Source organism: Hyla sarda, chromosome 4 (assembly GCF_029499605.1).
Source record: "Hyla sarda isolate aHylSar1 chromosome 4, aHylSar1.hap1, whole genome shotgun sequence".
Lineage (NCBI taxonomy): Eukaryota > Metazoa > Chordata > Amphibia > Anura > Hylidae > Hyla > Hyla sarda.
The window spans coordinates 35052064-35075234 of record NC_079192.1 but is presented as its reverse complement, the minus strand read 5'-3'; the positions used below and the strand labels follow the sequence as shown (position 1 = coordinate 35075234).

The 23171-nt window shown below is 47.8% G+C and overlaps 1 protein-coding gene across 6 annotated transcripts in view; it reads right to left on the bottom strand.

The window, feature by feature from the left end:
* Positions 1-23171, bottom strand: part of LOC130367768 (potassium channel subfamily T member 2-like) — a 333948-nt gene that overhangs the window by 138456 nt on the left and 172321 nt on the right. For all 6 annotated transcript variants that reach the window (XM_056570514.1, XM_056570517.1, XM_056570518.1 and 3 more), the window contains exons 10-11: positions 16324-16504; positions 174-338 (exon numbers count right to left, since the gene is read on the bottom strand). In XM_056570514.1, coding sequence (XP_056426489.1) covers positions 174-338; positions 16324-16504 — 346 coding nt within the window. The remainder of the gene's footprint in view (positions 1-173; positions 339-16323; positions 16505-23171) is intronic.

Below are 23171 nucleotides of genomic sequence, written 5' to 3'. Positions count from 1 at the left end.
GGGGGTCCCACTTATCAAATATTGCTGGTCCATCCTAAGGTCTAGAAATTCCATTTTTATATAGAATTTTAGTTTAAGAGGATTTTTTCGTAGGCCATAGGTTGAACCACCCAGCCGTGAGTCCAGTCTATACGTAGACCGTCACCCTTGACATAAGACCTGTAATTCCTCACCTGGAGTCGGGGATGTGCGTAGAATTCATTGAGGAAATCCATGAGAAGATCTATCTTTAGGGAACTGACACACAGCACCACATGTTTCTCCGTCTGTGCCCGGTATCGGCTGTAATTGCCTCCGGACTTCTGTCTTTCCATCCAGAGGAACACAAGCTGCTCGAACTAAAACACATCAAAACATTAAATGGGCACTGTCACCAACTTTATTTTTTGATATGTTGTAGTACTTATGTACTACAACATATCTCTAATATACTTTTATTATTTTTTTATTTATTAAAATGGTTTAATTTACATTTAACAACCGGCCACTAGGGGTCTCCCTCCTAGTGGCCGGCTGCAGCCTGGCGTGACGTCACACCTGAAAAAGGACCGATGCGGCCGGGCATCGGTCCTTTTTCATTCAGCCTGCGCTCGCTCCCTGCCTGTCAATCAGACAGGCAGGGAGCGAGCGCATTGGCTCCCCGGCCACTGGCTGGGAGGCCACTCCTCCCGCACATCACCGCCGCCTCCGCCTCGTCGCCGCCGCTGTCCCTGCACGCCCACTGCCGGACTCTGCAGTAAGTGTAATGAGGGAACGGGGTATGCGGGAGGGGGGTTTGTGATGGAGCGAACGGGGTATGGCGCGGGGGGAGGGAGACGGAGGGGGCGGGCTAGCGCCGCATGTAACTAACTAATAGTTTATCTACACAGGGTGCCTCCAGCTGCTTCAATACTACAACTCCCAGCATGCCCAATAGATGGACAGCCAATAGTTGTCAGGGCAAGCTGGGAGTTGTAGTGGTGAAACAGCTGGAGGCACCCTGTGTATAATGAACAAAGGGCGGAAGTCCCCCCCCCCAGCAGGCATCAGTGATGTGGTGCCTGCTGGGGAAGTCTGCCTGGTAGTGAGCACACTGCCAGGCAGACAAAAGGCATTTTTAATATAGTAAAAATAAAAATTAAAAGCAGGGAGGGGGTTAGGGATAGATTGGCAATAGGCAGGGACAGAAACAAAAAAATAGGATGGTGGGAGCTACCCTTTAGGGACATCAGTGTCAATAGCCTGAAAACTTCCACTGCCGGAGGCTGTATACTGGATGGGAACAGGAGTGGGTAACAAGAAAGTCTAAGTCTACGCTAGCTGTAAAATAAGTAAAGTAAGTACAGTGGTCCTTCAAGTTACAATATTATTTGGTTCCAGGGTGACCATTGTATGTTGAAACCATTGTATGTTGAGACCAGAACTCTATGGAAACCTGGTAATTGGTTCTAAAGGCAACAAAATGTCATCCAAAAATAGGAAAAAGTGAGAATTAAATAAAAATAAGTAGATAACTAATATAGATAAAGCAAATCCTTATATATAAAAGTAATAAAGATCTGCTGGGAGCTGTAATCACTGTCTATGTCAGTGTTTCCCCAAGCAGGGAGCCTCCAGCTGTTACAAAACTACAACTCCCAGCATGCCCGGACAAAGGCTGTCCGGGCATGCTGGGAGTTGTAGTTTTGCAACAGCTGGGGGCGCCCTGCTTGGGAAACACTGGTCTATGTAGAGGACAGAAGCTTCTTCAGGGTCCTGTACAGTACAAAGTGTCCCAAAAAAGTAACATGGAGCCGCCCTCACCTGGGGTACAAAGGAGAAGATAACCCTGGTACAGGTAAAGAGTACAGAACATGTAATACCTCTCTGTACTGTAGGGGGCGCTACCAGGCATCAATCAGTGCATACACTTCAGTAATACAGGTAAAGAGTAATACAGAACATGTAATACCTCCCTGTACTGTAGGGGGCGCTACCAGACACCAGTCAGTGCATACACTTCAGTAATACAGGTAAAGAGTACAGAACATGTAATACCTCCCTGTACTGTAGGAGGCGCTACCAGACACCAGTCAGTGCATACACTTCAGTAATACAGGTAAAGAGTACAGAACATGTAATACCTCCCTGTACTGTAGGGGGCGCTACCAGACAGGAATTCAGTGTATGCTGATTGGTCTGTTCTTCCAGCCATTGACACGTTTCACAGATCTGGACTGTCTGTACATTGTATGTTGAGTCTGGTTTCAAGTTACAATGGTCCAGAAAAGACCATTGTATGTTGAAACTATTGTATGTTGAGGCCATTGTAAGTTGAGGGATCACTGTATTGTATCTCGAGGCCATTGTAAGTTGAGGGATCACTGTATTGTATGTTGAGGCCATTGTAAGTTGAGGGATCACTGTAGTAAGAAATGTTTTTCGAGACAACTGGTGCCAGAAAGTTAAACAGATTTGTAATTTACTTCTATATAAAAATCTTATCAGCTGCTGTATGCTCCAGAGGAAGTTGTGTAGTTATTTCTAGTCTGACCACAGTGCTCTCTGCTGATACCTCTGTCTGGGTCAGGAACTATTCAGAGCAGGAGAGGTTTGCTATGGGGATTTGCTCCTGCTCTGGACATTTCCTGACATGGACAGAGGTGGCAGCAGAGAGCACTCTGGTCAGACTGGAAAGAACTACACAACTTCCTCTGGAGCATACAGCAGCTGGTAAGTACTGGAAGGATTAAAGGAAAACTGTGAGCCTGTTCACCCATACTAAACCGAATACACTGGGTTATAGTGTGGGTAAACAGGATTCCATAGAGGGGGTCACTTACCTAAATCCAGTAGGTCCTGAGATATCATCTTCGAAAGTTCCCTGGCTGTATTGAGGGAAATGCGCAGTGGAAGCACCCCCACCCCACCCTCCCCCCAGCTAGCTGCTTCTATCTCCCTCTGTCACCTACTAGTCCCGCCCACGCTATTTGCATATTCATAGTCTTCAACTCCACTTCCTATTGACGTGGAGTCACCAGTCATGTGAGCGCTGTGCTCTCTGGCAGAGCGCATGCTCTGGAAGATTTAATCAGGTGAGAGCAGGGGAAAACACTCCGGCGCATGCGCTCTACCGAGAGAGTGATGCGCTCACATGACTGGTGACTCCAAGTCAATAGGACATGGAGTTGAAGACTATGAATATTCAAATAATTGGGGCGGGATTAGTAGGTGACAGAGGGAGATAGAAGCAGCTAGCCGGGGTGGGATGGGGTGGGGGTGCTTCCACTGCGCATTTCCCTCAATACAGCCAGGGAACTTCCGAAGACGATATCTCAGGACCTACTGTTTCAATTTAGGTAAGTGACCCCTCTATGGAATCCTGTTCACTCACACTATGTGAGTGAATGTAAAGTCCATATAACCAGAAGATCTACAAAGAACAGTTCAAAGTGTGGTATGGCGGGGTGTGAGGTGCAGGGCAGATGTTGTTACCCTAAGGCAGATGGTATTAACCCCTTGTGTTCGTGACGCCAGGACGTGGTTTAGCCTTAACCACCTGAAGGTACTGTAATACCGCTGGTCCTGGGCTAGGCACAGGGGCAAGTTATGGACAATGGTAGCTGTACTGAGGGTAGACAGGTGATACAGTCTATGCAGTACAGCCAGGGCCCAAGGAGGTGACCAGTGACACAGGTGGACCTCGCAGGATTGCTGGGACTTGTAGTTAGACGTGAGAATTTAGTGCAGGCCACGCTGAGTAGACAGATTACTTGGCGTGACTGACTTGTGACTGACAGGACGGTGACTTTATCTTACTTGCACTTGATTTGTGGCTGCAGGCCTTGACTTGAGGCCTCCATTACTCTGGACACACACTATAGGCACAACTTTACTGGACCTCAGCAGGAAGCAAGAGCAGAGAAGTTCGCTCCACCCAGGGCTTATATGGGGGAGACTAGCAGGGAGCCCATAGGTCACCTTTGGGGTCAGCTGGTCACTGGCACCTCCTGGGTAAAAATCACATGGTACATTTTATTAAAGGCATAACACATCTTTTAGTATACACATGGGGAAACATCTACAGGGGGCCCTGGGACACTGAGGGACACTGCCTGACAGGACAGGAAAGGTACGGGGCCACACCATCCCGTACTGGGCCACCTCAAAAGGTTCTTTAACTGGGTTACCGGCTGGTCAATGGACTGATTGGCCAGTCCTTGGATATCAGGTAAGTCATTCATTAAAGGGAATCTCTTACGTTGGGTGTCTGATCTGACAGCATCATGTTATAGAGCAGGAGGAGCTGAGCAGATGGATGTATGGTTTTGTGGTAAAAGGTTCAGTTTAATGTGATATTTATTCATCTAAATCCCAGTTCATTCTCTAAGGAGTCCGGTGGGCGGTCCTTCCCAGTAATTAGTGATTGACAGGCTAGTGGACAGTGGACCACCCACTGATCTTAAACCCAGAAATGAATGAATAAATGAATAAAGTTATACTGAATCTGTTCCAACAAAACTATAAAACTCTGCGTAGCTGTCCCTGATCTAGAACATGCTGCTATCAGATACCTTGCTCAACATGGCAGATTCCCTTTAAAGGGGTACTTCGCCCCTAGACATCTTATCCCCTATCCAAAGGATAGCGGCTAATATGTGTGATCGCAGGGGTCCCGCCGCTGGGGACCACCACGATCTCCCTGCTGCACCCGGCGTTCGTATAGAGCGGTGAATGCAGCGCCAGAGGCTCATGATGTCACTGCCACGCCCTGTCAGTGCAAGTCTATGGGAGGGGGTGTGACGGATGTCTAGGGGCAGAGTACTCCTTTAAGGAATGAAAAGAATGTGTCAGGGCTATAAAAATGAGAAAGGCTCAAGGAGGGCACTAGAGGGAAGCCCACAAGGAGACCTGTGGCAACTCTTGGGGTGTTACAGGGGTAGAAGACATGTTGTAATTTAGGATCAGTACAAGGTAAAAAAGCACAGATAGGCATCACAAGTGTGGTGTCCCGGTACAGGACTTGGTCCTATCCCTGTCTAAAGTCCCCTCAGCCAAAGTCCCTTCATTCCCATAGGGCTCTCCTGCAGGGCTTACCCCTGGTCGCCTCATATAAATTGTGTATTCTTTAATGTATATACATAGGAAATATATATGTATAGGACCTTTCCCGGGTCACGTGATGTACAGTTGTAATGTATAATTGCTTAAGGACTTTACAGGGTCATGTGATGTACCCAGAGTTCACTGGGTTCAGGACTTACAGGTTTGCTGACCAATGAGCTTAGTCCAGCCCCTTATTATATAAAGGGCTGTAGTCTGTAAATTCGCTCTCTTAGTTCCTGCTCTTAGTTAAGGACTATCAAGCAGCACAAACATCTCAGCAGAAATCACAATTCATCTAGGCCAAAGCCTAAGAACCTGCAGCCACTATAAAGTGAGTTACAAAGCTCAATCTACCAAATCCTGTGTGACTACTACCAGCTCAAATATTATAATTAGTAGCACAGTGGCCTGCATAAAAGCTCATTGCTTCAAAGTCCCAGCAAAACCTGTGAGGAACCTGCATTCCGGTTACCTCTTAAGAGACTGTTATGTATAAAAGACTGTTGCATAAAATCTTCAAGTAAAGTTCTTCAGTTTATTCATAAAGTCTGCTGTAGACATTCCGTTATTTTCCCTACCGTTTCTGGGACGGTTGGCGGTAGGACCATTAACACTAAGGAAACCTCACCCTGGCGTCACGACATCTAAGGGTTAAAGGGGTTGTGCGCTGCCCTGACTTTCGGAGCTCCGCTCACAGCGTCCGGAAGTTCACTACTCCGAACGCTGTGTGCGGGCTTCCGTGTTCGCCGCCGCCGGGCGTGATGTCACGCCCGGCGCCTTGCGACGTCTCGCCCGCCCCCTCGTGACGTCTTGTCCGCCCCCTCAACGAAAGTCTATGGGAAGGGGGCGCGACCGCTGTCACGCCCCCGTCCCATAGACTTTGGTAGAGGGGGCGGGCGTGACGTCACCAGGGGCCGGGCGTGAAGTCACGCCCGGTGGCCGCGAACACGGAAGCCCACACACAGCGTTCGGAGTAATGAACTTCCGGACGCTGTGAGCGGAGCTCCGAAAATTAGGGCAGCGCACAACCCCTTTAATATCACCAGATCCTGCACTTACAACACCCCAGACCCCACAACTCTCCTGGTTCACCACACAAGGATGACAGCAGGTTAAAACGTGGGGCGTCTCTTTAAGTCTGTTTCCAGGGAGAAGTTGCTGTGGCGCGATGAATCCCTCACACGGTTATGGGCAGATGCCGAGTGCTATAGTTCTCATTATAACAATAACACATCAACATAATACAATAGCATCCAGAATTACCAGCATGAAAGCTGCTGCGAATAGCGGAGAGCCTCAGGGACAGATACAAAGGACTCAAGAATAATTATTTTCTGCATTGCTTCTGCATCTAACATTCCTATCATGTACCGTATTTTTCGCCCTATAGGACGCACCGGCGTAAAGGACGCACCCAATTTATAGGTGCAAAATCTAAAAAAAATAAAGATTTTGAACCCAATAGTGGTCTTCAATCTGCGGACCTTCAGATGTTGCAAAACTACAACTCCCAGCATGCCCGGACAGCCGTTGGCTGTCCGGGCATGCTGGGAGTTGTAGTTTTGCAACATCTGGAGGTCCGCAGATTGAAGACCACTGCATAGGAGGTAATACTCACGTGTCCCCGCCGCTCCGGACCCGTCACCGCTGCCCTGGATGTCGTTCCATCGCTGTCGTCGTGTCCCCGTCGCTCCGGAACGTCTCTGCTGCCGCCGGGTATCCTCGCTCTCCGTCGCCGCCATCACGTTGTTACGCACGCCGATGCACGTACGCGACGACGTGATGACGAGGAAGGAGAGCGCCGGCCATACAGGGGATCCCTGAACGGAGAAGACACCGAGGAGGCAGGTAAGGTCCCTCCCGGTGTCCTGTAAGCACTAACCTGGCTATTCAGTCGCGGCGGTGAAATTGCGGCGGTCCCGAACAGCCCGACTGAACAGCCGGGTTAGTGTCACTTTCCCTTCAGACGCGGCGGTCAGCTTTGATCGCCGCGTCTGAAGGGTTAATACAGGGCATCACCGCGATCGGTGATGTCCTGTATTAGCCGCGGGTCCCGGCCGTTGATGGCCGCAGGGACCGCCGCGATAGGGGTGTATTCGCCATATAAGACGCACCGACTTTTTCCCCCCGTTTTTGGGGAAGAAAAAGTGCTTCTTATACAGCGAAAAATACGGTATCAGCTAAAGCCAATGACAACCAGTGATCACTACATACACAGGGGGTGCCGGCCGTGTATTACAACCGGCACCTACAGCTGTGGATGAGACTGGAGATAACTTAAATCCTGGCCATTTAACCCCCCAGATGCCAGGGTTAATATCCTACATGTCACATGATCCGCCCCCTCTGGCACAATCGCAAGGTACTGAGGGGTTACAGGAGGTGAATAATTTAGTAAAAAAACATTTGTTTACCCTATTATGGAATTATTAGAAGGGGATCCACTGATTAGGATCCATATCTCTTGGCCAAAGTGGAGTGTGGTCAGAAAGAGTGTCTCTCCCTCTGAAGGACCACTCCTGTGCTGCCTTAAAGGGGTACTCCGCTGGAAAACATAATTTTTTTTTCTTTTTTTTGTTGTTAAATCAACTGATGCCAGAAAGTTAAACAGATTTGTAAATTACTTCTATATAAAAATCTTAATCCTTCCAGTACTTATCAGCTGCTGTATGATCCAGAGGAACTTATTTTATTTTTGAATTTCCTTTCTCTCTGACCACAGTACTCTCTGCTGACACCTCTGTCCATTTTAGGAACTGTCCAGAGTAGGAGCAAATCCCCATATCAAACCTCTTCTGCTCTGGACAGTTCCTGACATGGACAGAGGTGTCCGCAACGAGAACTGTGGACAGACAGAAAATAAATTAAATTAAAAAAAGAAAAGAAATAGCTGTGGAGCATACAGCAGCTTATAAGTACTGGAAAGATTAAGATTTTTATATAGAAGTAATTTAAAAATCTGTTTAACTTTCTGGCATCAGTTGATAAAAAATATATATTTTTTCCAGCAGAGTACCCCTTTAACCCATTGATGTTACTAGGCCCTGTGTAATACTTAATTTCTCCTGTGGAGGCACTACAGGGAAACTAAACACCTTTTGCCAGGTTTTCCCACAGATTCCAGCTGATCGCTGGGGGTGCCAACAGGGGGACACTTTGGGATCAACAAGTATATTATCCAAAGCAGAGAACCCCTTTAGAGATGAAAGCTGGGGTAGCCAGCGAAGTAAACACTAATATACAAATTAGAAACTCATTCTCCTTTCCTGCACCTTTTTCACTGAACTTAAAGGGGCCGCCCCTAGACATCTTATCCCCTATCCAAAGGATAGGGGATAAGATGTCTGATTTCGGGGATCCTACTGCTGGGGACCCCCGCGATCTCGGCTGCAGCGCCCCAGTCATCTTCGCTTCGTGCCGGATTAATGGCGATGTGGGGCGGAGGCTCATGATGTCACTGTCACGCCCAACTCATGACGTCACAGCCATGCTTTCTCAATGCAAGTCTAGCAAAGGGGGCGTGACGGCGTCCACGTCCCCTTCCATAGACTTGCATTGAGGGGGCGTGGTCATGACGTCACGAGTGGGTTGCGGCTGTGACGTAATGAGCCTCCGGCACTGTGGTGCAGCGGGGAGATTGCGGGGGTCCCCAGACCCCCGCAATCATACATCTTATCCCCTATCCTTTGGATAGGGGATAAGATGTCTAGTGGCGGAATACACCTTTAATGCTATATTCTCCGCCTTTATCTGGAGCCATAAGAACTATCGGACACTCGAATTATGTGTTGTGTAGACGTAAATGTGTGGGGGGGGTCTGGTTCTTCCAGTTGCCTTTATAATGTCTCTTCTGCCCTATCTAGGGTGCTGGATGGCTTCCACCATTCATCGTCCGAATTGTGGATTTCCTTAAAATCACATGTAGCTCAACTCTTACTCACATCCCTGCCCTGGCTCACGGCCTCCACTACCCCGGGCGCTATGGTCTGTTAGCGACTTTTGTAAATTCTATCTGCCGTGTCAGTCTCTTTTCCTCCAGAGTGAGACATCCTAGTGTCTGGGTTGTGCTAAGCTAATAAGAGCCACACTCCAAGAAAATGGCATCCATAATTGGTGCAAAAGGGGTGATACTAATGTTCTCTATTTTTGTATTCATTTTTGCTTGGGTCACAGTAAGAAATATTTTGCACCTTTAAAGTGGTTGCCATGTTGTTTAAATCAGATAATTCCAAGCTGTAATGCAACAAAACAGGGGAAACGCCAAGGGGGGTGAATACTTTTGCAAGACACTGAAAACTGCTTCCTACATTTTGTTGTGTCCCCTCTCACCTATATTTTGATGTAATTCGGATCTTACACTAGCAATATTAGAAGGTTCAGGCATTATGTAGCTGGATGTACTTAGGTATTACTGTAGTGTCTCCTCTCCATTATACTCCCACAATGCACCATTATAACAGTTTAGAATCGAGATGAATGGTTTCCCGGACTGGTATAACTATAGACAGTCAGAATCGCAGATTACACGCTTGATGAAAAAGAAAATCCAATCTAACACCAGAGCCCACTGCAGAACACAGTGACCCACGTAGAATCACTATAGTTAAAGGGTCTGATGCATTAGGTAAAGCACTTGACAGTAATTATAGCTTTTCACAATTCTGACGGGGTTAATTATCAGAAAGTGCTGATGGTGCGCCCCACCATTGTTACACGGCACCCACATGTGTCATCTCATCTAGTGACAGCTGTCATCATAAGCTGATCAGCCCTTCCCTCTGAAGCTAACAACATTCCCCATAGAGAGCTGGAAGAAAGAAGTGACGGGAGGGAGAGCTACGGATATTGTGAGGAAAGACTTAAGAACATGGATGGATGAACATAGATGGACGAACATAGATGGATGAACATAGATGGAAGAACATAGATGGACGAACATAGATGGACGAACATAGATGGACGAACATAGATGGACGAACATAGATGGACGAACATAGATGGAAGAATATAGATGGATAGACAGAGATGGATGAACATACCGTATATACTCATGCTGAAAACTCACCCCTCGGCTTATACTCGAGTGAACAAACAAAGCTTCTGGCTTAGCTGTGAGGGGATGGGCCAGGCCATCCATCTTCGGCTATCTATGCTGCAGGGACCGTCCTGTGGGGAGGGTTAGTCGTTCCAGGCTGTCTTCACCGGGAGGCTCTCTTCTCTGCTTCGGGGCGGCCCCGAACTAGTGACGCTGCATTGACGCCACCATGCAGGGTCGTTCATGCGCAAGGACGTCACGGACGTCTGCTGCGCACGGACGTCCCTGCGCGTCGTCGTCAACGCAACCTCACTAGTCCGTGGCCGGCCCGGAGCGGAGAAGAGGGCCTCCCGGTGAAGATGGACAGCCTGGAACGACTAACCCTCCCCACCGGACGGTCCCTGCAGCATAGATGGCCGAAAATGGATGGCCCGGACCAGTTCACCCTTCCTTCCCACAGAGAAAGCAACAATTGGGGAGGTGGGTGGAAAGCAAAAGGGGGGTCTGGATGATGACGAAGGGATTGACAGGCAGTGATGATGAAGGGGGGATATGATGACGAGGGGGATGATGACAGGGTGATAATGATAGGGTGTAAATGAAAGGGTGATAATGACAGGGTGTTAATGACGGGGGTGTTAAGGATGGGGGTGTGGATGATGACAGGGGGGATGATGACATGGGGGGGGGGGGGATGATGTATTTCCCACCCTAGGCTTATAGTCGAGTCAATAACTTTTCCTAGGTTTTTGAGGTGAAAATAGGGGCCTCATCTTATATTCGGAACGGCTAATACTCGAGTATATACGGTAGATGGATGAACAAAAATGGATGAACATAGATGGAAGAACATAGATCGAAGAATATAGATTTAAGGACATAGATGGAAGGACATAGATGGAAGAACATAGATGGATGAACATAGATGGATGAACATAGATGGATAAACATAGATGGACGAACATAGATGGACGAACATAGATGGACGAACATAGATGGACGAACATAGATGGACGAACATAAATGGACGAACATAAATGGACGAACATAAATGGACGAACATAGATGGACGAACATAGATGGATGAACATAGATGGATGAACATAGATGGATGAACATAGATGGATGAACATAAATGGACGAACATAGATGGACGAACATAGATGGATGAACATAGATGGACGAACATAAATGGACGAACATAAATGGACGAACATAAATGGACGAACATAGATGGATGAACATAGATGAATGAACATAGATGGATGAACATAAATGGACGAACATAGATGGACGAACATAGATGGATGAACATAGATGGACGAACATAGATGGATGAACATAGATGGATGAACATAGATGGATGAACATAGATGGATGAACATCGATGGAAGAACATAGATGGATGAACATAGATGGATGAACATCGATGGATGAACATAGATGGAAGAACATAGATGTCACGATTCGGCTTACGGGTTGTGGATCCGCTGTGTCAGCGAGGGATTGGCGTGGACCGTGCTAGTGGACCGGTTCTAAGAGGCTACTGGTTTTCACCAGAGCCCGCCGCAAAGCGGGATGGTCTTGCTGCGGCAGTAGCAACCAGGTCGTATCCACTAGCAACGGCTCAACCTCGCTGACTGCTGAGAAGGCGTGGGACAGAAGGACAAGGCAGAGGCAAGGTCAGACGTAGCAGAAGGTCGGGGGCAGGCGGCAAGGTTCGTAGTCAGGATGGATAGCAGAAGTTCAGGTACACAGGCTTTGGACACACTAAACGCTTTCACTGGCACAAGGCAACAAGATCCGGCAAGGGAGTGCATGGGAGGAGATCAGATATAGCCAGGGAGCAGGTGGGAGCCAATTAAGCTAATTGGGCCAGGCACCAATCATTGGTGCACTGGCCCTTTAAGTCTCAGAGAGCTGGCGCGCGCGCGCCCTAGAGAGCGGAGCCGCGCGCGCCAGCACATGACAGCAGGGGACCGGGACGGGTAAGTGACCTGGGATGCGATTCGCGAGCGGGCGCGTCCCGCTGTGCGAATCGCATCCCCGACGGCCATGACAGTGCAGCGCTCCCGGTCAGCGGGACTGACCGGGGCGCTGCGGGGAGAGAGACGCCGTGAGCGCTCCGGGGAGGAGCGGGGACCCGGAGCGCTAGGCGTAACAGTACCCCCCCCCTTAGGTCTCCCTTTCTTTGTCCGGTAACTGCCTCCCCTGGGATGAGGACACCGGGAAAGAATGGAGGTTTTCCTCAACGGGAGGCAGCACAGCAGGAGTGGGAATGGGGAGGGAGGGCAGAGGGCGAAGCCTGGCACGGGGCAGTGTGACACCAGGACGGGGGCCATGAGGAGGCACAGAGGCTTGCCGGACGGGACTGGGAGGGGGGGAGAGGCACTTCCCATGGCAGGCAGAGTCCCAGTTCTTGATCTCCCCGGTGGTCCAATCAAGGGTGGGGGAATGAAGCCGGAGCCATGGCAGACCGAGGAGGACCTCAGAGGTACAGCCGGGGAGAACGAAGAGCTCAATCCTCTCGAGGTGGGGTCCAATAGACATCAGGAGGGGTTCTGTGCGGTAACGCACGGTGCAGTCCAATCTGGCTCCGTTGACCGCAGAAATGTAGAGTGGCTTGACGAGACGGGTCACCGGGATGCTGAACTTATTCACAAAGGACTCCAATATAAAATTTCCAGAGGCACCAGAGTCCAAGCAGGCCACGGCTGAGAGGGAGGAGTTGGCTGAAGGAGAAATCCGCACGGGCACCGTGAGACGTGGAGAAGCAGACTTAGAACCAAGAGACGCCACACCCACGTGAGCTGGGTGCGTGCGTGCGTTTCCCAGGCGTGGAGGACGGATAGGGCAATCCACCAAGAAATGCTCGGTACTGGCACAGTACAGACAGAGATTTTCTTCTCTACGGCGATTCCTCTCTTCCTGGGTCAGGCGAGACCGATCCACTTGCATGGCCTCCTCGGCGGGAGGCCCAGGCGTAGACTGCAAAGGATGCTGTGGGAGAGGTGCCCAGAGATCTAAGTCTTTTTCCTGGCGGAGCTCTTGGTGTCGCTCAGAAAAACGCATGTCAATGCGGGTAGCCAAATGGATGAGTTCTTGGAGGTTGGCAGGAATCTCTCGTGCGGCCAGCACATCCTTGATGCGACTGGATAGGCCTTTTTTAAAGGTCGCGCAGAGAGCCTCGTTATTCCAGGATAGTTCAGAAGCAAGAGTACGGAATTGTATGGCGTACTCGCCAACGGAAGAATTACCCTGGACCAGGTTCAGCAAGGCAGTCTCAGCAGAAGAGGCTCGGGCAGGTTCCTCAAAGACACTTCGGACTTCAGCGAAGAAGGACTGGACTGAGGCTGTGGCAGGATCATTGCGGTCCCAGAGCGGTGTGGCCCAAGACAAGGCCTTTCCTGAAAGAAGGCTTACTACGAACGCCACCTTAGACCGTTCTGTAGGAAAAAAGTCCGACAACATCTCCATATGCAGGGAACACTGAGACAAAAATCCACGGCAGAGTCTGGAGTCCCCATCAAATTTGTCCGGCAGGGACAAGCGGAGGCTAGGAGCGGCCACTCGCTGCGGAGGAGGTGCAGGAGCTGGCGGAGGAGATGGTTGTTGCTGTAGCAGAGGCAGAAGTTGCTGTAACGTGGCGGTCAACTGCGACAGCTGCTGTCCTTGTTGGGCAATTTGCTGCGATTGCTGAGCGACCACCGTGGTAAGGTCAGCGAGACTTGGCAGCGGCACCTCAGCGGGATCCATGGCCGGATCTACTGTCACGATTCGGCTTACGGGTTGTGGATCCGCTGTGTCAGCGAGGGATTGGCGTGGACCGTGCTAGTGGACCGGTTCTAAGAGGCTACTGGTTTTCACCAGAGCCCGCCGCAAAGCGGGATGGTCTTGCTGCGGCAGTAGCAACCAGGTCGTATCCACTAGCAACGGCTCAACCTCGCTGACTGCTGAGAAGGCGTGGGACAGAAGGACAAGGCAGAGGCAAGGTCAGACGTAGCAGAAGGTCGGGGGCAGGCGGCAAGGTTCGTAGTCAGGATGGATAGCAGAAGTTCAGGTACACAGGCTTTGGACACACTAAACGCTTTCACTGGCACAAGGCAACAAGATCCGGCAAGGGAGTGCATGGGAGGAGATCAGATATAGCCAGGGAGCAGGTGGGAGCCAATTAAGCTAATTGGGCCAGGCACCAATCATTGGTGCACTGGCCCTTTAAGTCTCAGAGAGCTGGCGCGCGCGCGCCCTAGAGAGCGGAGCCGCGCGCGCCAGCACATGACAGCAGGGGACCGGGACGGGTAAGTGACCTGGGATGCTATTCGCGAGCGGGCGCGTCCCGCTGTGCGAATCGCATCCCCGACGGCCATGACAGTGCAGCGCTCCCGGTCAGCGGGACTGACCGGGGCGCTGCGGGGAGAGAGACGCCGTGAGCGCTCCGGGGAGGAGCGGGGACCCGGAGCGCTAGGCGTAACAATAGATGGATGAACATAGATGGAAGAATATAGATGGACGAATATGGATGAACATGCATGGAAGAACATAGATGGAGGAACATGGATGAACATAGATGGACGAACATGGATGAACATAGATGGATGAACATAGATGGATGAACATAGATGGATGAACATAGATTGAGGAACATAGATGGATGAACATAGATGGATGAACATAGATGGATGAACATAGATGGATAAACATAGATGGACGAACATAGATGGACGAACATAGATGGACGAACATAGATGGACGAACATAGATGGACGAACATAAATGGACGAACATAAATGGACGAACATAAATGGACGAACATAGATGGACGAACATAGATGGATGAACATAGATGGATGAACATAGATGGATGAACATAGATGAATGAACATAGATGGATGAACATAGATGGATGAACATAAATGGACGAACATAGATGGACGAACATAGATGGACGAACATAGATGGACGAACATAAATGGACGAACATAAATGGACGAACATAAATGGACGAACATAGATGGATGAACATAGATGAATGAACATAGATGGATGAACATAAATGGACGAACATAGATGGACGAACATAGATGGATGAACATAGATGGACGAACATAGATGGATGAACATAGATGGATGAACATAGATGGATGAACATAGATGGATGAACATCGATGGAAGAACATAGATGGATGAACATAGATGGATGAACATCGATGGATGAACATAGATGGAAGAACATAGATGGATGAACATAGATGGAAGAATATAGATGGACGAATATGGATGAACATGCATGGAAGAACATAGATGGAGGAACATGGATGAACATAGATGGACGAACATGGATGAACATAGATGGATGAACATAGATGGATGAACATAGATGGATGAACATAGATGGATGAACATAGATGGATGAACATAGATGGATGAACATAGATTGAGGAACATAGATGGATGAACATAGATGGATGAACATAGATGGATGAACATAGATTGAGGAACATAGATGGATGAACATAGATGGAAGAATATAGATGGACAAATATGGATGAACATGCATGGAGGAACATAGATGGAAGAACATGGACGAACATGGATGAACATAGATGGACGAACAGAGATGGATGAACATAGATGGATGAACATAGATGGATGAACATAGATGGATGAACATAGATGGATGAACATAAATGGACAAACATAGATGGTAGAACATAGATGTATGAACATAGATGGAAAAACATAGATGGACGAACATAGATGGAAGAACATAGATGGACGAACATAGATGGAAGAACATAGATGGAAGGACATAGATAGACGAACATAGATGGATGAACATAGATGGATGAACATAGATGGATGAACATAGATGGATGAACATAGATGGATGAACATAGATGGAAGAACATAGATGGACGAACATAGATGGAAGGACATAGATGGATCAAAATAGATGGATGAACATAGATGGATGAACATAGATGGATCAAAATAGATGGATGAACATAGATGGATGAACATAGATGGATCAACAAAGATGGATCAACATAGATGGATCAACATAGATGGATCAACATAGATGGATCAACATAGATGGATCAACATAGATAAACATAGATGGAAGAATATAGATGGAAGAACATAGATGGATGAGCATAGATGGATCAACATAGATGGACGAACATAGATTGATGAACTAGGCTACAGACAGACACACAGGTCACCTGGATAGGTAGCACTATAAGTGCAACGCAGATCATGATGACCACCAGAAGCTGAGACGGCCAGATCTTCGGCGTTACGTCCCCAAAGCCCACAGTGGAGAACGTGACAATGCAGAAGTATAAGGAGTCAAAAAGGGTGAGATTATTGCCGGCTCTCTCCAGATGTTGAATGCCACAAATACTACAGAGAGAAAGAAACACAAGTTGGTCAATAATTCGGGGACAAGAGGGACAAGGAGAGGTTTGGAGCAAGGGCCACAATTTAAAGCGTACCTGTCATATCACAGAAAAATAATGCTTCTATATGTTACTCACTAGGTCATGCAGATTCTTTACATGTCTGTTTTATGTGTCTAGCTTCTGCATTTGGCTCACACATCCCTCTGTTCTGCTGCTCACTCATTCTGACATCCACTGCTCAGGAAGGAGCGTGTCCGAAGCAAGCACTGAGCACGCCCTCACTTTCTCCCCGAGTCTGCTGTGCTGTGCTGGGTCTTTTCACCCAATCACAGCAGGCTGCTCTGTAACTCCCTCATCTCTTTCTATGCTGCAGTCTGATAGGACAGGAGTGAGAACAGTAGAGTGCTAGTTCTGCCATCACTTCCTGGACTTTGTCCTTGATTGTGCTTCAGCTGGGACAAAGATGATGCTGCAGCCAGACAGGATCATGTTATGGATGGTATAGGGACCCCTAGTACTCTGCCCATAGACATCTTATCCCCTATGCAAAGGATCTCTGGGCTGGCATGCGGCGTCCTGAACGTTGAAGGTTGGAGCTTCCGTCTTCCTGACATCACGCCATGCCCCCTCCATTCTTGTCTATGGGAGGTGGCGTGGCGGCTGTGGTTGCCCATCATCCGGCACAGAGCAGAGTTCGCTCCATGCAGCAGATGACTGGATAGGGGATAAGATGCCTGATTGTGGGGGTGCCGCTGCTGGGGACCCCCGTGATCTTGCAGGCCGCAACCCGTTAAAATCAGTCATACCAGTCTCTAATTGTGAACTACCGTATATACTCGAGTATAAGCCGAGTTTTTCAGCACGATTTTTCGTGCTGAAAACACCCCCCTCGGCTTATACTCGAGTGAACTCTCCACCCTCAGTGGTCTTCAACTTGCGGACCTCCAGATGTTTCAAAACTACAACTCCCATCATGCCCGGACAGCCATCGAAGGTGAGTACAAAACTAAAGGGGGGAGGAGGGGGGTCTGGATGATGACAAAGGCCGCAGTGGTCTTCAACCTGCAGACCTCCAGATGTTTCAAAACTACAACTCCCAGCATGCCCGGACAGCCGAGGGCTGTCCGGGCATGCTGGGAGTTGTAGTTTTGAAACATCTGGAGGTCCGCAGGTTGAAGACCACTGAGGGTGGAGAGTTCACTCGAGTATAAGCCGAGGGGGGTGTTTTCAGCACGAGAAATCGTGCTGAAAAACTCGGCTTATACTCGAGTATATACGGTAGTTCACAATTAGAGACTGGTATGAAAAGCGAGCTCCCAAAAACTGCATCAGGTCTGGCCTCTTCCCATAATTCACAGCTACATTCCACAGCAGATTTACCCTCTAAAAATGTCTGTGTTTCATCAATTGCCAATAAGGGGGCGCTAGAGAGTGAGATTGTAAAAGTTCCCAGTGCTGGTTTTGAATTGTATAAGGGACAGAAATCTGATAGCAACATTGGGAAGTACAAAGTGAATTGGAGCAGATTAGGAGTTGTTAGACTTGTGTCTCTAGCAGTAAAGCGGTACAGATCATCTGTGAGGGATGAGACCCAGATAGTAAATATGGCTAAAAGGGTAAAGACTTGTTTTGTATGTGGTGTTTCGGGCCATATAGCTAGATATTGTAAAGCACATGGTAACAAAACACAAAGTAAATACTGTTCAGCTAAATGTACTACATGTGGTCATAGTGGCCATATCTCCACAAGTTGCTATTCTACTGGAAACACGACGCAGAGGGTACCACGTAAATCCAGACGGACTGGGAAAGGAAATCTACATTCTTCCTCCAAGCAACGTTTTCCAGAGAAACCTCTCAGCTTCCCGAATAAACCTCATCTGTTTGATCCCATGAAAGATGACATCACTAGAGTCTTGTTTCTCCAGCAGGTTCAAGGTAAGCTGAAGGAGTTATGTGCACAGGTAGCAATACTCTTACAGAAACCATATACAGTGGTCCCTTAACATACGATGGTAATCCGTTCCAAATGGACCATCGTTTGTTGAAACCATCGTATGTTGAGGGATCCGTGCAACGGCTATCCGGGCCTGCTGGGAGTTGTAGTTTTGCAACATCTGGAGGTCCGCAGGTTGAAGACCACTGGTATTGGAAGTTTTACTCATGTGTCCCCGCCGCTCCGGACCGTCACCGCTTGTCACCGCTGCCCTGGATGTCGCTGTCCATCGCTGCCGCCGCGACCCCGGAGTTTCCCCGCCGCTCCGGCAAGGCCTCTGCTTCCCCGGCATCCTCGCTCTCCGTCGCCGCCATCACGTCGTTACGCACGCCGCTCCTATTGGATGACGGGACGGCGTGCGCAGCGACGTGATGACGACGTTGGAGAGCGCCGACGATGCAGAGGATCCCGAAGAGGATGTGCCGGAGCCCCGAGGACAGGTAAGTGATCGTCAGCGGACCACACGGGGCACCGTAAACGGCTATTCGGTGGCAGCTGAAGCAGTCTGCGCTGCCGGATAGCCGTTTATGCGATGGCCCCGACATACAAAAGCATGGTATGTTGATGCTGCCTTCAACATGCGATGGCCTCTGAGAGTGATCGCATGTTGAAATGATCGTATGTCGGGGCCAACGCAGGTCGGGGAGTCACTGTATACAGGTGGAGACTCCCACGCCCCCGCTTCATGATATGGTTCTGCAGACAAAAGTCACCCAAGTTTCTCCAACTCAAGCCAATATTTAGGCATCTGCAGAGTAGGGAAAGGGGGGAAGGGAGATCAACCATGAGTAAATTGCCACATTCCTTTTGCATGTTAATAATGTTTTACTTGTTTTGTCTTTCAGGAAAAAAACAAAATGGAGGTACATAAAGAAGATCCTAACCATGTGCAGCTTAAAGGGGTACTCCTTAAAGGGGTACACACTGTTCTGAACGCTGGAGACGGCGCCAGGAGCTCGTGATGTCATAGCCCCACCCCCTCATGGTATCACGCCCCGCACCCTCAATGCAAGTCTATGGAAGGGGGCGTGACAGCCATCACGCCCCCTCCCATAGATTTGCACTGAGGGGGTGGGGCTATGACGTCACAATCTCCCGGCGCCGGCTCCAGCATTCGGGTACAGTTTGTTCCAAACACTGAGCAGCGGAGTTCCCCTTTAAGTCTCTGCAGGCCACTAGCGCCATACAATAGGCTTACATGTAAAAATCACAATCCATTTGTTAGTTTGAGGTTGATATTTACAGGAGCCTCCCCAAGTCAGGGGCGGAAACAAATTAGTAATAAACTAACCACTTTGATTTTCCAAGAGGTGAGGAAGGTTTAGCAAAAGCTAGTCCTTCCAATAGAAGGTAATATGCCTAGAAGGATTGAGGTAACACTCACACTCACAAATCAGTTGCCAAATGGTGGGAAATTATTGGGAGAGTGAGTATGGATATGCAGAGTGGAGTACAACTGTGACTAGAACTGACTAAAGTAGAATAACTGTTGGTACCATTATAGGAATGTTGCAGTCTGGGTCCCCTACAATATTGTAGTTAACTGGGATAAAAGTCCAGAAGTCCAAGAATGGTCTAGTGTTTGGGGTCACTGATCAGCACATGCAGAAGAGAGAGAGAATCTCTGATGGGCCTGGTGATACTAAAATTGTATTGTTGGAAAGTGACTGCAAGGCTGCATTCAAATCTCGTTTTTACGTTACGGGTGCCAGATCCAGCTGGGGGAGGGGCAAACCGTGCTCTTCCGTACCTCAGCCGGACCAGCGCTGAACTCCATTCACTTTAATAAGCTGACCGGAGTCAAACGGTGACTCCAGTCGGCTCATTTTTGACCCGTATGCGGTTTCCTGACCGGACCTAAAACCGTAGTATACTACGGTTTTAGGTCCAGTCAGAAAACTGGGTAAAGGTCAAAAATGAGCCGACTGGAGTCACCGTTTGACTCTGGTCAGCTCATTAAAGTGAATGGAGTTCAGCGCTGGTCCGGCTGGGGTAAGGGAGAGCCCGGTTTGCCCCTCTCCCAGCTGGATCCGGCACCCGTAACGTAAAAACGAGATGTGAATGCAGCCTAATACTGTTTATTTTCCATTCAACAGATTAGTGGCCCTGTAACCCCCGCTAAACCCATTGACCTCTAACTCATTCATAAGTATCTGGACTCACTACACAAAGATGGCCAATGCTTCTAATTGAGTGAAGAAGGTTACCCATTCCTCAGCGTCCTTTGGTTGCAACATGACAAGGATCAAGTCGAAAAAAATGGGTTTGGATGAGATTGTGAGACAGGAGAACCTACTGAAAACCAAAGGATACCCTCCAGCACATTTTGGAAAATGCTTTGGCCACCACAAGGACATATTTTAAAGAAAGTGTTTCAAGATCAGCTACAAATAAGCGCGTTAGCTCTAACAATCGCCGAGCCCTAGATTCTTGCTGCAGCGACAATAACCATGATCAATGTAAGAGGACAGCGATCAAGAACTCCATGGAACACCAAACACCACATTATTTGGGTGGATGGGGAGCCTGGGGGAATATCATTACTTTGTATTTCTTTTTTTTATGGAGATGCAGACTTGGAATTTAGGAAATCACCTAACACTGGTAAATTATGGTGTAAAAGCGAGAGGTGGAATGTTATGGATATTGAAATGATGTGTTTTTACATCCATTATATCCCATTTAGTATACATTCCCCTGCCCCCACAGTCTAAAGCTTAGTTTCAAACACAGTCACAGTAGGCGAGGCCAAAGAACGTGTTTTACCGCTTTATGTGAGGAAAGTAGGTGGAGCCTAAGCCACATGGTGGGGCATTAGGGGATAATAGTCTGGTAAATAGCTCTTTTTGGTCTTTTTGAACTCAACATCATAGCCTGTAATGAATAAGTATGTTGCTGTATCATTTCTACACTAAATATTTATATAAATCGGGTAGATCCCTGCTAGTTTGCTAAACATAGAGTATGTACTATTGTATTATGGAAACAAAAGGGGTAGATCAGCTCACCAAATCCATATGTGTCAAGCATCAGGCAATAGTCCCGGAGCACGGACGCAGGGAGCCGCCACTCCCCGTGAGACTGAGAGGAGGAAAATAGAAGGGGTCCAGCTCCTGGGTAGATAATCCAATAAAACTTAACCTTTAATGGCAATCAATTAAAACATGGAAAGTCGCCACAGAGGTGACGAGTGACATGTCACTAAAAACAAGGGGGGGGGTGAAACGCCGACGCGTTTCGAGCAGTTGCTCTTAGTCATGGCCATGACTTAGACATGGCCATGACTAAGAGCAACTGCTCGAAACGCGTCAGCGTTTCACCCCCCCCCCCTTGTTTTTAGTGACATGTCACTCGTCACCTCTGTGGCGACTTTCCATGTTTTAATTGGTTGCCATTAAAGGTTAAGTTTTATTGGATTATCTACCCAGGAGCTGGACCCCTTCTATTTTCCTCCTCTCACTATTGTATTATGTTTGTATGTATGTCTTATTAGGTTTAGCTAATTCATGTTTTATTAAATGTTATCTACTTTGTTGGTTACCAAGTGATTGTTAATCAGTGTTTCTGGGTGTTTACAAACATATTTAGGCCCTATAAATTTAGCCTCTAATTCCTGCTTCCGTTTTTATATAGTTGGAGGCCATTTTGGGGACTCTAACAAAGTAAGCACATGGTCGGGGAGGGGCATGTTTTGTTGTACTCTTATCCAAAAAACCACAATTGGTGCAGTCAGCAGGATTTTCCACAATAAGTGGAGCCACAGACAGGATTATCACCCTAGAACCACAACACAAGGTAAAAAAAAAACATATGAACTATATTAAAAAGGTTAATGTCTGCCAAGATGTATCACATTCTGACAGTGCCCATTTAACCCCTTAAGGACCGGAGGTTTTTCCGTTTTTGCATTTTCGTTTTTTGCTCCTTGCCTTTAAAAAATCATAACTCTTTCAAATTTACACCTAAAAATCCATATGATGGCTTATTTTTTGCGCCACCAATTCTACTTTGTAATGACATCAGTCATTTTGCCCAAAAATCTATGGTGAAGCGGGAAAAAAAATCATTGTGCGACAAAGTTGAAAAAAAAACCCTGTTTTGTAACTTTTGGGGGCTTCCGTTTCTACGTAGTACATTTTTCGGTAAAAATGACACCTGATATGTATTCTGTAGGTCCATACGATTAAAATGATACCCTACTTATATAGGTTTGATTTTGTCGGACTTCTGGAAAAAATCATAACTACATGCAGGAAAATTAATACGTTTAAAATTGTCATCTTCTGACCCCTATAACTTTTTTATTTTTCCGTGTATGGGGCGGTATGAGCGCTCATTTTTTGCGCCGTGATCTGAAGTTTTTAACGGTACCATTTTTGCATTGATAGGACTTATTGATCAAAATGCACTATTTTGGACTTTGGAATTTTTTTGCGCGCACGCCATTGACCGAGCGGTTTAATTAATGATATATTTTTATAATTCGGACATTTCCGCACGCGGTGATACCACATATGTTTATTTTTATTTTTATTTACACTGTGTTTTTTTTTTTATTGGAAAAGGGGGGTGATTCAAACTTTTAATAGGGGAGGAGTTAAATGATCTTTATTCACTTTTTTTTTTCACTTTTTTTTTGCAGTGTTATAGCTCCCATAGGGGCCTATAACAC